General features: G+C 35.6%; 1 protein-coding gene across 2 annotated transcripts in view; it reads right to left on the reverse strand.

Moving 5' to 3' along the window:
* Window positions 1-3105: 3105 nt before the first annotated feature.
* ADGRL4 (adhesion G protein-coupled receptor L4) overlaps window positions 3106-17303 on the reverse strand; it is a 121943-nt gene continuing 107745 nt past the window's right edge. For both annotated transcript variants that reach the window (XM_027114155.1, XM_027114154.1), the window contains 3 exons: window positions 7302-7393; window positions 5571-5739; window positions 3106-5206 (listed from right to left, as the gene is read on the reverse strand). In XM_027114155.1, the coding sequence (XP_026969956.1) occupies window positions 5144-5206; window positions 5571-5739; window positions 7302-7393 (324 nt within the window). In that variant the 3' untranslated portion in view covers window positions 3106-5143. The remainder of the gene's footprint in view (window positions 5207-5570; window positions 5740-7301; window positions 7394-17303) is intronic.

The raw sequence follows: 17303 nt of genomic DNA on the forward strand, positions 1-17303 counted from the left end.
GCAGCAAAGCAAAGAGAAAAGAAGAAAAATACTTCACCTTAAAACATATGAAATACACATTTCAAATTGCATATGCAATGTAGAAAAGACATGTTAAAAAAGAATGTCACACTTCCTCTATACCCAAAAGAACATAATTGTAAACAGGAATATTATCCTTATATGATATGAGTTTATAGCTACGGAACAGTGGAATATGCTCTAGACTGAGAGGCAGAAAGCTTGGGTATGAAACCAGTCCCTTTAACTTCCTATCTGAGAGAGTCTGAGCAAGTTCCTCAGAGTTTCCATGCGGGGAGCAGAAGCAGCTATGACTTTCAGTTTAAACACTGATTGTTCAATTTCCTAGCTGTATGACACTGAGCACTTTTCACATTAAAAAATGAGGATAAAATTGCATATATTACTGTAAGAATTAAATGAGATCACACAGTTTAACAATTGAAATCTATATCAAATTTCAGGAAGAAGTCTTTTTTTCCCTTTAAATGCCATCTTCCAGTTATTTCTCTCATATCTGTAGTCTAAAACCTAAAAGTTTTAAGTTTTAAGCATGATGACTTAACAACCCCTATTAAGTGTTATGTTATTTCGTACACTTTGTAAGTGCTATAGTTGTAGTGACTGGGGAAATTAATATGCACCAAATTGATCTGAGAGGCTTCATACTAGGGGTCTTGAATCATGGGCAGAATTTGCACGGGAGAAGACGTTCTAGGTAGCAGAAAAATCTGAACAATAGGTACTCTTTCTGATCCATACTGAATCAATAATTCACATACTCCTCAAAGATTTCATGTTGGAAAAATTAGAGGATAATCTTGACACATAGAAAAGGCTCATATTTTGTAAGTAATTGAAGATGGGTGCAATAACTTTAAATATATGGAAAATTAAGAAATGCAGGGCTATCATTTAATTGGGGGGCATTAAATTAAAAAGGACTGAAGAAATGATGCCATCATCAAATGAGTATGTATAGACTGTTGGTTATGCCTAGCATGAGGATTGTGGAGTATCTGCTTAGAGACTTTCTCGTACGTTTTTTAATTGCTATATTGTGTGCAAATATATTTTTTCTAACCACAGTGTAATCAATCAACTAACAGATTTTTTAATTAGGGGATTATAGTGTCTCCAGTTAATAACAAGTTTATACACAGTAAGGGAATTTATCTTACACTTCTTTGGTGTCCATTCATCTCATTGTTTGAGACGCACCTTAAAGTATTAAGTTCTTTGATTGAATCCCTTGAAATACGATAACCCTTCTCCCAACCCCAGCTGCTCATGAAGAAGAGTTTGCAAATTAATATTTATTAATGAATTTGTAATACATTTTAGAGGTTGAGGAGACTGAATTTAAAATCCTAATATTTATTCCTCTCACTATCAAATGGTACATGAGGAATAACAGACAAATGGAAAATAAAGCACTACTTTATTACTTCTTTGGCAAGTTCCTTACAAATCCCCAAAGATCTTCCCTGGAAAAACTGAGTTGAAGCCATATTACGAGCTCAAGGCTACATCGGTAGCCTAATTCCTCTCCCTGCTCTACTTCATCAATTTGAGATTGCTGGGCCATCTCTTCCACCTAAACTGCATGACGTTAGAAATAAGCATGGAAGGCTTTACCTGAGAAAGCTGGCTCACCCAATATGCTTCCAGTATGGAGTATCTAAAGCAAAAGAGCAAAAGCCAGGCTGTTCAGAGGGTCCAGACTCTCTTATCACCTCAACCACAAGGTCACAAAACAGAAGAAGGCAGTGGCATTGATTCACGGAGCAAAAAAGAAAAGGTATCTGCCTTAAAGGAAGAACATAACTTGGTACAATGAATATCTTGAGCTCGGATAAATAATTGCAATACAATGTGATAAATGTCAAAATAGGTAAGTACTGGATGGAATGATGACACAAAAGTAGAGCTGATTAATTCCTTGTGTGAAACCAGAAAGGCTTCATAGAGAAAGATACATTAGGTATAAGCAGATGTTTGTCAGAGTAATGATGATAACAAGGAGGAAGCTCCAGAAATAGGGGCTTTGGTAAACCATAGAAAGTCTTGGGAAAAATAAACAGTTTAGCAGAACTGAAGAAACTCATAGGGCAAACGTGAGAACCAGGGGGGTAGGATCTCTTTATCTCACAGACTTTGAGTGGGTTTAAATTTTTTCATGTTAATTAAGTGTGTGGTGTGTGGGCATTTGAAGGCGTGGGTGATGTCCACACCGTGGGGCAGTGTCACTTGGGGATGGGGTGAGCCCTCAGGCAGTGGGTCACACTGGGTCCTGCTGAGGAAGAGCTGCTGGGCCTCAGGGGACATGGCTTCATTGCACTCCTCCATCTGAGGGCTTGGGAGCCGCACATTGGAAGTGTGTTTCCAGCAGCTGTATGTACCTTTCAGTTCAGCATCTTAACACATTCCTGTCATTGTAATATTCCTTTTTGTTTTTGTGGTTTTTTTTTTTTTTTTTTTTTTTTTGCGGTATGCGGGCCTCTCACTGTTGTGGCCTCTCCCGTTGCGGAGCACAGGCTCTGGACACGCAGGCTCAGCGGCCATGGCTCACGGGCCCAGCTGCTCCGCAGTACGTGGGATCTTCCCGGACCGGGGCACGAACCCGTGTCCCCTGCATCGGCAGGCGGACTCTCAACCACTGCGCCACCAGGGAAGCCCCATTTTTGTATTTTTTAAACCGAGCCCAGTGAAAACCTTTTTTGAGCCCTTTCTCTTGTTGATTATAAAAACAGGGGGCAAGTGCTATGAGGCATTTATGCAATAAATATATATTTTTACGTGTGCACACACCTGTTTTTTTTTTTTTTTTAAAAGAGAGATCCTTACCTAATAAAAAGATAAGTGAGCAGTTATGAAAAGGTCTGAAATCTCATACTAAAGAATACAAGTTTCACCCAATGATGTCTATGGGAGGGTTAGTGAAAACAAGATTCAGGATTTTAAGGTTTTCCCTACTGATATGAATATTTGCTTATATCTAAAGATGTTATTATGTATATATTTCCATAGTATTAGTTCCTATAGTTGCTGTAACAAATTATCAAAAAAAAATATCAATAATCTTGTGACAAATTATCAACAAACTTGGTGGTTAAAGCAATATACATTTATTGTTTTACAGTTTTAGATGTTAGAAGTCCAAACTGGGTCTCCCTGGGCTAAAACAAAAGTACAGCAGGGCTGACTTCCTTTTAGGAGCTCTGAGGGAGAATCCATTTCCTTGCCTTTCTCAGATTACAGGAGCTGCCCATGTTCTTTGGCTTGTGGACTGTTTCCATCTTCAAAGCCAGCAATGTGTGGTTGAGTATGCCTTGTACGGCACTGCTTTAACAGGCTCCCTCTTCTGCCTCCATCTTTTGTTTATAAGGAAACTTGTGATTACATGGGACCAACCTGAAAAATCCAGGATAATTTCCTCACGTTAAAGTTAGAGGACTAGCTGTTAGCTGGTTAATTCTCCTCTCCACGTAACCTAACATATTCATGTGTTCTGAAGATTAGGGTGTGGGCATTTTGGGAAGACCATTATTCTGCCCACCACACATAATTTGTATACATTGATTGAACAGATTACTTTTTTAGTATCTTATTCCAATAGCACTGTCCTATAATGATAATTATAATAATAGGTCATATAAGAGATCAAAAGATCAAATAAAAAGTTATCACAAATACTCTAAAAATGTTTAAGACATTGGCAGGCAGCTCATCTTTCTAGAGAAATGCCTCAGTCAAGCAGTAGAAAGATTCATTCAGATATCATTTTATTTGTTAGTGTAAGATGTGACAGACTTCACTTGAACAGCTGGAGAAATTAAGTTCAAATCACAACATTTAGTGTATTGGCACACTTTTACAGGTAGGTGTAGAACAATTACATATTTTTTGAAGTAAAATCACTGCTTCTACATTTTAATGAGAAAACTTGAAGATAGATAGAAGCCTTACATTTTAGCAGATATGCCTTAATAGAGGAAAACTGTCAGAAAATAGTTCCAGTGTGAAAGTTTATACAGTTCCCAGTGATTTCTTTGTTATAAATAACATTTTTAAATGTGTACTTTTCTGAACAGAAAAAAATAGTAATTAACTTTATGAATACTTTCATATTTACAATGCCCTTTTAAAAATAGTAAATTGAAAGAGAATATTGTGATGTGAACTACAATATTTCTAAAATTAAAAAGAAATAAAGAACTCAAATATGCTAGTCTAATGAGATACAATATTTTTCACTACACTGAAAGGTTATGGAACAGAGTACTTCAGGTTTATATACACAATTTTTACATTTACAGGCATGAACAATATTATATTTTGACACATTTATGTACTACTGAATAAGCATTTGAAATCACAATCTGTGAAATAAGTATAGAAAGAGCATATACCTCATTCTGATGTTAACCTAAAAACAGAACAGAAATGTTTAGTTTTTTTTTTTTTGTGAAGTTTTGTGTTTTTATAGACTATTAGAATAGAAAATGGATATAACAAATACAGGTCTAAGTTGTTTTGGTAGAAATTTAAGTTCAGAACAATTCACAGAATGGTAAGATGTGTTTATTCAATTGTTTGTTTTATCTCTAATTTCCCATCTAGGTTACAAAACAACGAGCTTGTTCAAAATATTTCTCATTGTTACAACCGTCATTCCCTTTTTACTGTTTTATATTCTACCTCTTCATTCTCTTATGTTCCACTTTCTGTAACGGAGCTCATTACCAAGGTGATAGGGGACTAGTTTCAAAGGCAACATGAATCAAGAAAATATCAAGCCAGTGGTTTCCTTCAGGACATTCATATATTTTTTGTGTTAGAAAGAAAATCTTTCCTTGGGTGCAGTGATATCACTCTGAGAAACCAATTACTTTCCAAATATCTGCAATACTATTTTTGACATAGCTAACTAAGTCACGTAGAAAGCTTACTATAGCTATATGGTACATAATTTTATCTCGTATTATCTACATTTCTTACACAGTAAACAGAAAAATGGACTTAAAATATTTGATTAGTATTAACAATTGGACAATTTGTTTGAGTCATTTTTATACACTGGCCATCCACAGCTTGGCTTCTTTATTTCTGTGTAGCAATAATGATCCAGAGTTCTCTCTGTTTACCTCAAACATCCGAAACAACAAGGGACATTTTTGAACAATCTATAATATTCTTCTTGGATCTAAAAAAAAAGAAAAAGAAGAAAGTAAGAAACGCGAAACATAACTGTAACAATGACATCAAATTATTTTCAAATCACAACAAATTGTTATATTTAGTTTTCTAAATTATCGTTGCTTTCTGATTATCTGTCAGAATACGCTCAAGTGAATGTAAGCTGTATTTATACTCCTACTAGCAAGTTTTTTAAAAGCACATTTCCCTATGAACAGCTAAGCATTCTGATTATTTTGACACTAAAATGTACTGCACTTAGGCAATAAAGGCACAAGTCATGAATCTATGAGAATGAGAATTTTTATCAATTTGGTAACTGATGCTACATAAATATGCTATAAGGTTGACAAAAATAACAAATTGCTTACCTTTCTAGATAAAACACACAGGAATAAGAAGATGAACATCCCCTGGAAGGCATTGCTGACGGTGAAGAGGTAAGCTGTCACCACCGATGCGTGTACAACATGGAGCACTCCAAAGATCCAGGTGGTGCCAAGGAGGAACAGGAGAGCAAGGGCTCCTCTGGCACAAGACCTAGAACAAATTTGCAATGTTCCAGCTAACAAAGCTATGCATACTTAACGTATCCTCAAATTCCTCAAATTATGTGGGAAGTCAGTTTTTGAATAACCAATAAATCTTCAGTAAAGACCAATAATTTTGAAACTGACAAATTATGCTATAGCTGCATGGGACAGGCTAGGGTATACTAGCGTACTGTGGCTGGGATGTGCTTCCAAATTCAAGGCAGCATTTTTAAAATCTGCTATTTTTCAAGGAATTTCCTTAATCCTAAAATATTTTCATCTGTGTGTATGCTTTTTTTTTTTTTTGCGGTACGCGGGCCTCTCACTGTTGTGGCCTATTCCGTTGCAGAGCACAGGCTCTGGACGTGCAGGCTCAGCGGCCATGGCTCACGGGCCCAGCCGCTCCGCGGCATGTGGTATCTTCCCAGACCGGGGCACGAACCCGTGTCTCCTGCATCGGCAGGCGGACTCTCAACCACTGCACCACCAGGGAAGCCCTGTGTGTATGCTTTGATCTCAAATCTAATGTTGCAGGAACTCCCAAAGGTAAGACAGATAGCTGTTAGGAAGTATTCTCCCTAAGAAACCTTGAAGAGTATACCATGTGGATTTAGGTCAGCACATGGGCAGGACATCAAAGGATACTTCTGCTTTCCTTTCAGGCTTAGTAGAGAACATGTAAAATATAAAACAAGTTTTTTTTTTTTTTTGCTTTTGCAATACAGTTACCTCAAAGTAAATTCATGTTAGAATGCTTATTTCTTAAAAAATACAGGCACATACTCACTTTTACACATTTTCAACTTATTGCCTGTGAGTTTTGGTAAAATAATATTCAATCCTGCTCACTGAGGACCCTGCCTTGAAAATGAGGCAACTAATACTTATTTTCTCATTCATTCTCAGTGCAATCATTCTTTACTGCAGAAGATGTTTTTGCAGTGTACCACAGAAAATGAGTCATTCTCAACTTTATTAAAGCCAGCAAACTACATGTAACTATGAATGGTGAGGAGTAAAAGAAAGTAATCAATCAAACATTTGCTAAATCCTAACTATAAATCTTGTGCAAGATATTGAAACTACAGGAGTGTTCCCAAGAGACCCAAACGTCAGTTGTTTCTAATGTTCCCTACAGTACACTTCAGTTTTTCCTGAATAAACCATTTTCAAGGTCTCAATACATCAGTTTTAAAGGGAGGGAGCTGAGGAAAAATCATGGCGGAATGCAAACTAGAAATCACAAGGAAGAAACACAGTTACTAAGCGCTGAGAAGTGCTTTGCAAAAGCAGATCACTAAGGACAACTTTTGTCTTAAAATGCAGTCATCATCTTTTCTTTCAAAGGGGAATATGTTCAAAAAGATTGCTTTACTTACCATTTAATCTGTGGTGATTATAGGCTTATTAAACATATTAAATACTATTTAGCAATACTATTTAGTATTTTAAATATGATGGGGGAAAGTGTGAAAAATCATTTAAAAATTTTCCTTCCAAAAATTATTTCTGCTTTAAGTTACTAAAGGTTTTAATCACTAAAGAAAATACAGTTGAAGAAATACTTACCTTATGTTCTCACAGCAACTAACTTCTGGTTTCAACCCTGCAGTGTGACGAAAAACTTTGTATATGATAACTCCAAATGCCAAGAGATTAACCTGAGAATATAAATTAATTTCAACAAAGAGATAATTTTCATAGTAAACTAGATACATATAAAGGAAATAAACAAATAGCAAAGATATCAAATAAATAGAAACCAGTAAATCATGGCACTTTTATGCATATTAAGAAGTACAAACCCTCCGGTAGACATATGCAAACAAATATGTGGTTGATCTTTACAATATCACTGAAAATTGTCAGTACAAATCACAGTTAGTACAATTTGCCAGATTGTATTAAGCACCTGTTCAAGAACTTCTTCAGATGTTATAATCACTTCTACAGATTGATGAATTATCATCTTCTGCCAACAATATGGTTAATATACATATTAAGATAAATTTTGGTTTAAAAAACTTTATGAACACTTGAGAAATCAAATTTTTGTTCATGAAATTGTGTGCTGCTCCTTTGAAAAGAAGTTTTAGCGATACTTCTGTCAATCCTTTGAAAATTTAAACTGGAAAAGAGAAATTGAAAGGAAATTTGAAAACAAAACACCCTTAATTTCTACTGTTAGAAAATGTTTGAATGCACTTTCTTTTGTATGGTTCATCTAGCTATCTCTCCTAATATTATGTTGAGATTTCCTTTCCCTAAATTTAATCTCATAAACTTTCAAAATATTAATCAGTGAAATATATGTTTAAAGGCATATGCATTTTGATAAACATTTATATTCTATTATATATATTCCACAATATCGTTATATAGAATGCACAGAATTTTTACCCCTTCTAAAATGACTGCATTATGAAAAACTTACTCTTCTTTTCTTTCCTTTTCTTATACTTTTGGAGACTTGTAAGTCATATGTGCAGTGTCAGAGGATTAATTGAGGGGTATATTTTAAATGTATATCTATTTTAACATAAGCATACTAATAATTAAAAATATTAAAATTATAGAAATAATTTGTAGGTTAATCCTTTATTGAATATATTTTATTAATCCAAACAAATTTTTCAAAAGTCATTTTGTAACAACAGTAGCAAAGTGCAATATTTTAATTTTCAGCTAATTCTTATACTAGGATTTCAGAGATTAATAGAAAAATTCTGTTTTTTCTTCCATATTCTAAGGACTTTATATAGCTTCTAAAAATGAAATTTACTAGTTACTGTTATAAAAAGCAATATAAAATAATGGATCAGATAATTTCATGTTGTCATATCTCCATGGAGAGGTCCTTGAGAGAAACTCTTAGAGGAATATGGATCTAGTCCCTTCTTCCTGCTTCCAAATGTTTATTACTTCAATTATACAATTAATTAATTCTAATTACAGTAAGGTTTCCATACAAAGAAAGACTTCAGCAATTGCAGAGGGGAGATAAAATATATTTAAATTGATTTAGTTGACAAGTTTCGCCCTATTGTATGCTCAAATAACTAACTGAAATGACAATTTAATAATATTTAGTTTTATAAATAGTCTCTGCTACTTATGAAAGAGAGATGCATAGCATTTTCTAGGCTTCTATAGCTATAACTTCTTTAAATAAATTTGGCAACAACACTTGTATTTAATTTTATAAACATATATATGTTTTTTAAAATAATAAAAAGTATTAAAATTTGGTTAGTATAAATAATATACCCAAAATATTATTGGTTTGAAAATTTTCAAAGAAGTTTTATGAGGTGTTTATATTGAACTTGTTAACTCAACAGAAGAGTTATAAGATAAAATAACTTTAAGTGTTAAAATAATTGTTCACTAATGCATAAATTTCCTAAGTTAGTGATTTAAATTTATAATATTTATTAAATAAAGCTTCTTAAACTTCTGTTATTGATAAAACAAATTTGAAAAATCGTTGCTTATATTGTTATGGTTTCTCAGAAATACATATACATTTTGGATATGCTTTTACGTCATATGCTAAAATAGTGAAGAGTAAAAATGGAACATTCTTTATGGGTGATCTAGCTGTGGAAAGTACTTGTTTTCTACATAGAAGCGAAAATGTTTGCATACTTATAAAATCCAGGTGCTGCTAGACAAACAAGAGAAATTCTTAGTCCATAAACTTATATTTTTGCAATTGTAAGATAAAACAGATTAAAGCATTTTAATCAAAAGGTGTTATGGTTTTATGCAATGAAAACAATCACAAATACATTGATTGTATTATCAATGACAATAATAAAAATATACGGAGCTTTTTATTTGCATATATTCAAAACATTTTATAAAGGGTCAACTAAGTGTCTGGTATATTGGTGACGTCTGGGTACATCTTAATGAACAAAACAGACACTGCCCTTTGTTCTCATAAACTTATTAAGAAAATAGATAGTAAAAAAAAATCATACAAATGCTTACAATTCTACAAACTGTGAAAAATGCTACTAAGTCATAAATTTAGACTGTTAGGAGACACAAAATGAAGGTGGACTAGAATGAAGGTTTGGGAAGTATGTCTCTTAAGATTTAGCATTTTAAACCAGACGTGACGACTGATAATGCATTAGCAGATCAAAAATGAGGGAGAAAAGCATTCTATGAAGCAAAATGGCATAGAAAAAAGCCATGAGGCTTAAGAATATGGTATGCCTTTAAGGAATTACCAGCAGTGGTGGCTGAAGTGTAGTAAACATAGGGAAGGGTAGCTGGAGACAAGGTAGACAAAAGATGAAGAGTTCTTAGATTTTATCTTAAATGCAAAGGTTTTTTTTTGTTTTTGTTTTTTTTTTTTTGCTGTACGCGGGCCTCTCACTGTTGTGGCCTCTCCCAATGCGGAGCACAGGCTCCGGACGCGCAGGCTCAGCGGCCATGGCTCACGGGCCCAGCCGCTCCGTGGGATGTGGGATCTTCCCAGACCGGGGTACGAACCCGTGTACCCTGCATCGGCAGGCGGACTCTCAACCACTGCGCCACCAGGGAAGCCCAAATGCAAAGGTTTTTAAATTTATTCTTTCACTCAAGAATCACTTATGCACTATAGTCCTTTTCCTCAAGGAACTTACAGTACAGTGGAGGAGATGGCCAGTCAACAGGCAAGTACAACATTACTTAGGAAGGGCCATGCAGTTGTTTGCAGAGTAGAGTAGAAGGACACAGGTGATGATACCCTAATGTATGATTTCTAAGCCAGTCTTGAGTGACCAGTAGAGCCAAAGGAGTGAAACACAAAGAAAATAAGTGATTTGTCTGGGTCTCAGTTGCTGGACCTGTCTATATATACTCACTGACTCAGACTCAGTGGCTCCAAATAATATCCTTAGGCCCCATCTAACTTTTCTGCTTGGAAATCTAATGGGCATCATGAATTAAAATGTCAAAAGTTAAACTGCTATTCTTCTCCTAAAGAACCTAGTTTTGTTGTAACATATCCCACCTCACGAAAAAAAAAGTTATCTCATTTTCTAGCAGATCAAGTTTATTCATCAGCAAACCTTTCATCTCTACCTTCAAAACATATTCGGAATATGACCACCATTTACCGTCTTCACAGCTCTTATCCTGGAAGAGGCCACCATCATGCCTCTTCTGGGTTATTGCAAAAGCCTCCTAATTGGTCTCTCTGCTTGCATCCTTGCCTTCCTACAATCTTTTCTCATTACAGCAGTAAGATTGAGCCTTTTAAAATGTAAGGCAGACCACTTCTCTAGTCGGAACCCTCTAATGGCTTCCCATCTCAGAGTTAAACCTGAGGATCTCACAATAAATTCTAAGGTCTGAAATGACATACTTCTTCCCTCAAGTCCTACTTCTCTGTGCTTTGATCACCTCACTCCACTCACATTGGATTCTCTGTTCTTCCTCCAGCACACAAAGCATGACTTCAGGCCATTGTCCTTGCTGGACCTTTAGATATCCCCTTAGCTCATTCCCTCACCACCTCTGTTTAAATGCTCTTTATCTACCTACTGCCTCCCAGTGTACCTTTGTGAAAAACTGAAACCCAAATGATAAAATCAGACCCGAATTCAATTCTACGGAAATGCAGAGCATGATCGTACTCTTTACTGTTTTGGACAATGAAAATTCTGTATGTCAACATGTTCTTCCCTTGCCTTAGTCAGTAGGAAACTGACAAAGACTTTCCTTAATTAAATCGCAGTCAAGTTCCTCTGAGCTCTCTTCTCATCTAGGCCTTGACCCTGAGCTTCAGTGACATCCTTGCAGTGCCCAAGAATCCTGCTGAATCAGGTTAGAGAGGATTTTTCCCACTCTTGATATGTGATCACTTTCAAATTCCTCATCTCGCATCCTTGATATCTGATCACCCTGGCCTGCCATTCAGTAAGAAAGCACTTAAAATAAGTTTAGCAAGAATTCTCCCTACACTTGGGCTTCCCTGGTGGCGCAGTGGTTGAGAGTCCGCCTGCCGGTGCAGGGGATGTGGGTTCGTGCCCCGGTCCGGGAGGATCCCGCGTGCCGCGGAGCGGCTGCCCCTGTGGGCCGTGGCTGCCGGGCCTGCGCGTCAGGAGCCTGCTGCTCTGCAGCGGGAGGGGCCGCAACAGTGAGGGGTCCGCGTACCGCAAAAAAAAAAAAAAAAAAAGAATTCTCCCTACACTTGATGTCTCCTTTTAGTAGTTTTTCATCTGCCATCCCCACCCACTCCCTCACACATAATCTGTTCCTTGATTGTAAATTGCCAGTTGCCCTTATTGTATTCAGAGTTGAGCTCAATCTCCCCTATTTTGATAGTTTTGACACGTCTCACAATAGTCTGGAATAAAGTCTTCCTTACCATTTTAACAAGTGTCAGAATAATTTTTTCCTTAACCAAACTCAGAGTCAAATCCAAGGTCATATTATAATATTAAGCAAATTTGGGATAACTGGAAAAAACTAAATTTACTCTTTTTACACTGCCTGCATTCTCTCTTTATCCATAAATATATAAGCTACTTAAAGTTCTTTTTCTAATAGAGTAAAAAAAACAAAAACAACTTAAACAAAGAATTAGCATCACCTAAAAGCACATGACTTTACTTAGAGGTGGAAGTTAAATTGAAACTCTATGCATTTTACATGGTACAGAAAAGTATCTTTTGGGAGGAAATGTTTTATGAAGTAATCATGAACAGTCTGAGATGAGATAAAAACAAAAGCTCAGAACAAGATTATGTAGAATTAAAAAGTATTTCTAATAATAAGAAATAGTTTGCAATTATTCCAGAAGTAATGACTTCGAGGACTGATACAGAAATATCTGTATTTTAGGTTAAATAGTTGGGAAGATACTATTAACACTGTGTTTACAAGCAATGGCTACAGCAACAATAAAAGACTTGAATACTTCAGTAAGTCTTTAAAATATAATGTAAATCATTAATATTAACCTTAATTAGCAAAATGTTGCCTTTAAAATGATTCACACTTTTGCTCATTAGTGCTTACCTATGTGTGCTGATTTTATAAGCTGTGGTTCCCTTATTACTTATCTCTAACATTAGTGTCACAAAAAAGCACAGGGGCTAATTAATGACTTGTGAATCAACAGAGTCACTCATTATGACTTTTGTCTCAATTTTTAAAATATAGTTGTAGTTTGTCAACCAGGAGCCCATAATACTTTTCTAGGAATAAACAGGACAAGGACATTACATGGCAAACATAAGAACTCTGAAATTCATTGCTGTACTTCAGATTACAGAAGAGAATGAAAATAGCTGTGGAAAAAAAATCATTCAAAGTCCTGGAAGCTTAAAATCAGTTCACTTGCTTCATCTTAAGGGATGTTTATCTATACAGAGATTTGTTTCTTCACTTCATTGATACATGCAGTTACTTCAAAGTTTGGCACACATGTTTGACAGAGTGCATTAAAAATTTTTAAGTGCCTTAGTTTTTTAAACTAGAAATTTAAATAGGTGGGCTGGTGAGAGAGCGAGAGCTAATTCTGAAAGATTTAGACCTACAGGTACATTCAACCCAAGGGCTTCAAATTCAGACTTCAGAATAAAGCATCCCAATCAGTCATTTTTTTTCTTAGTCTTTTTCTCAATAATTGATGAAGCCATCTATATGCTGATGTCAGATCTCACCAGAAAGAATGAGAAAATTTCTCTTACAGCACTTTTAGTCTCATGCTTTAATTTTTCATATATATCAAACAGGATCTGGTTCATTTAAGAATGTGTCATGATCACAACTGCTATATCCTTTCAAATAGTTTTATTACCTTTAAATTAACTGGCCTAGAACAAAACTGCTTCTGCCAAGGACAAAAGGTGGGTTTCTACTGGTTTACCAAGAGGCCATAAAAAAAGACCCATTCTCAATCCCTAGGCCACTGCAGAGATGGCTGAGTAGCTTTTAATTTAAGCTTTAAAGTGAAAAGATATAATCTATTAAAAAAATTGTCTACTAGCTAGACTGGAATTAAGTAGTTAGAGTTTTGTCTTCTGTCTGATTGTTTTTTTAAATTATTTCCCAGCTGGAATCACTTCTTTACATGCCTTAGTTACAGTATATTCATATAGTATTGGGGTATGTGGTAAGTGGAATAATATGCCCCTTCCAAAAAAGAATGTCTACTCCCTAATGTCTGGGACCCTGTGAATATAGCAAAAGGGATTTTACAGATAGAATTAAGGTTATAATTCTATCCTTAGGATAGAAAGACTTTAGGATAAGAAAGTTATCCTGGATAAAATAACGGCTCAATGTAAATATGTGAGCCCTTAAAAACGAAAGAGGAAGGCAGAAAAGATTCAGCAGAGATGCCACAGAAGGCAGGAGAGATGAGGCATAAGTGAAGGTCTGAGAGACGGAAGACCAAGCGGGCCATGTGTCAGGAAATGTGGGAGGCTTTACAGATTGAGACTGACCTCTGTCTAACAGTCAGCAAAGAAATCAATCGCATGAAACTGAATTTGGCCAACAATCTGAATAAACACAGAAACAAATTCTCCCCCAAAGCCTCCAGAAGAGCTGACGCCTTGATTTTAGCCCAGTGAGACTCTGAGCACAGGAATCAGCTGAGCTGCACTGTGCCCAGACCTCTGACCTACCGCACTGTGAACTCACAGATTTGGGGTGTTTTAAGCCACTAAGTTTGTAATAATTTGTTATGACAGCATTAGAACACTAATACAGGGTGTTTCTATTGCTAATTATAGAGGTATAGATATGAAACACCCTATAATTACAGTGTTTCTTATTTTTAAAATAAAAATTTTAAATCCAGCTTAAAATAAATATTAATTTATCAATAACTCATAAATATTATTGATGTTCCAGATATTTGATGGGTAGTCAATTATATGAAAGCATTTATTATTTGTGGATTCTGCTTCTGTGTTTCCTAAAATAAAAAGATCAAGACAAGTTATAACTCGTAAAAGACTTCCTTTCCAGCAAGTCACAAATGCAGTTTGTACTTTCAGGTACCTGTCACATTTTCTTCATTATAATACCTGCTCTTATAGGCCTTTCTCATAGTGCTGCCAGATTAGTAAATAAAAATATAGGATGCCAGTGAAAGTTGAATTTCAGATAAACAACAAATTAATTTTTTAGTATAAGTATGTTCCATACAATATTGGGGACATGCTTATACTTAAAAAATAATTTTTTGTTTATCTGAAAGTCAAAGTATGTGGGGACTCGGACGTTTGTTTGACAACTCTGACTTCTTAGCTTTCAAGTTATTTTCACATCTGATCTTTTTCATACTCTGAGGGCACTGACTTCTTAGTAGAAAACCCCAAGGACATTATCCTCTCGATGAAGGCTGATCTATAACTGTTTGAAAAGAGATCTCAGAAGAAGAGGGGGTCAATTTTCAGAAGTTGCAACCATTGTGGAGCCTGAACATGTGTGTATGTGCTAAGACTGATAAAATACCTTGAAGGTATATAGTGGCTGAAAGCACATATAAAAGGTTTGAGCCCGATAAAGAATATACCCAGGCTCGGCAGAACTCCCCCTGGAAAGCCCAAGATCTGCATGGTGAAGCTGTGCCAGGAAGCAATGGATTGGGTTGGCACCTGTTAAAAGCTTTTTGCTAATAAATTAATATTTAGAAACTAAATTTCCAAAGTTTAGATGCGAAATTGCTTTAATATAAATTTAGGGAAAACCCACAGAAATTATGACGCTACCGTGTTTGTTGACCTTTTGTCAGAACTGTGGAGTGGAATAACTTTTCCTCTCCATATACCTCCATGACACTGCTAGGAAGCATCTCTCTCCTAACATCATGAGCCTCATCTTGTTTAACATTCCTGAGGCTCAGAACTGAGCAGCTTGGGAATATCTACAGAGCTAAGAGATGCTTCTCTCCTGAAATTATTAGCACCTGGCTCAGGAGGGCATAGACTACAGAGAAATGGGAATGTAGTCTACAAATTATATGAAAAAAAAAATAATCTGAAACATATGGAAACATCTGAAAAAATCTGAAAACAACATATTTAAGTAGGTTCTAAATATCATGAGAGGAGAGTATCCCTCATAGATTACTCTGGGGTATTAACAGTAATCCTGATACTTCACTAATCAATCTCTTGAGGTTTACACTTTAAAACACAGCAATACTCTCCTACCAGGCCTTGACTGCTTGGATATACAACTGGATGAATAGTTGTTCTGGTATAAAATAGCATTTTTCATGTACTCAATAACTACTATAAAATTGAGGCTCAGATCAATAACAAAAATAATAATAACTAATATTTATTGTTTTCTATGTGCCAGACACTATTCCAAGTTTTCCTTATTTATTCGTTTATTTAACCCTCACATGAACTTTATGGGGTAGGTTTTCTTAGTCTTCTTAATATTATCGTTACAGATGGTCCCTGATTTACGATGGCTTGATTTAGGATTTTTCGACTTTACAGTGGTGTGAAAATGATATGAATGAAGTACAGTTTCAGTAGAAACTGTACTTCAAATTTTGAATTTTGTTTTTTCCCGGTCTTGTGATATATGGTATGATATTCTCTTGATGCTGGGCAGCAGCAGCGAGCCTCAGCTCCCAGTCAGCACCGCTGTCACCAGGGTAAACAACCAGTACACTGACAAATATCTGTACCCATACAACCACTCTGTTTTTCACTTTCAGTACAGTATTCAATAAATTACATGAGATATTCAACACTTTATTATAAAACAGGCTTTGTGTTAAAATATTTGCCCAATTGTAGGCTAATGTAATTGTTCTAAGCATGTTTAACGTAGGCTAGGCTAAGCTATGATGTTTGATGGGTTGGCTGTAGTAGATGCATTTCGACTTAGGATGGGTTTGCTGAGCCATAACCCCATTGTAAGTCGAGTAAGATCTGCATCATTACATTTATTTCACATTTATGGCAACAGAGGCATAGAGAAGTTAAATAATTGGCCCAAAGTGAAACGGTTAGGATGTAGCAGAGCCAAGATTCATACCTAGTAGACAGATTCTACAGTTTATGCTCCTAAGAACTCTGCAAAACTACCAAACTACAGATGAAGGATAGGTAAAGAGTAGTTAAATTGACATCTAAAAGTTTAAGAATTTGTTTAGACATTTATTTATTTTGACTACTAATAGTAACTTTATTTTAGAAACGGTTAAAAGTAGAAGAGGAAAACATTATTGAGTAGTGACTTGGTTAGCTATTAGGCGTTAGTGTTCATTGAACTTAGTCAAGAAACCAGTAACACTGAACAGGATGTAGTGTTTTATGCCAATGATCCCTTAATGGAGACACCTGCCTTCTGTTCTCTGTGGTCAAGGATCTAAGAAAGTGATAGTTTTTCCTGTGCTGGTCAATAACAAAGCTTTATATCCTTTAGAGTTCAAATATGGTTATCGGGTTCATGTCAGTGGTCTAAGTGGAATGCAAAATAATCTATTGTTGCACAGGAAAAACACATTGGAATTCCTATTGATATTTTTCCAAGGAAAAATTAAGGTTTACTACTTAAAATACAAAGGACACTGGTGCCCTCATTTTT

This window comes from Aethalodelphis obliquidens, unplaced genomic scaffold (assembly GCF_003676395.1).
Source record: "Aethalodelphis obliquidens isolate GAN/ISIS:26980383/991018 unplaced genomic scaffold, ASM367639v1 scaffold13, whole genome shotgun sequence".
NCBI classification, from domain to species: domain Eukaryota; kingdom Metazoa; phylum Chordata; class Mammalia; order Artiodactyla; family Delphinidae; genus Aethalodelphis; species Aethalodelphis obliquidens.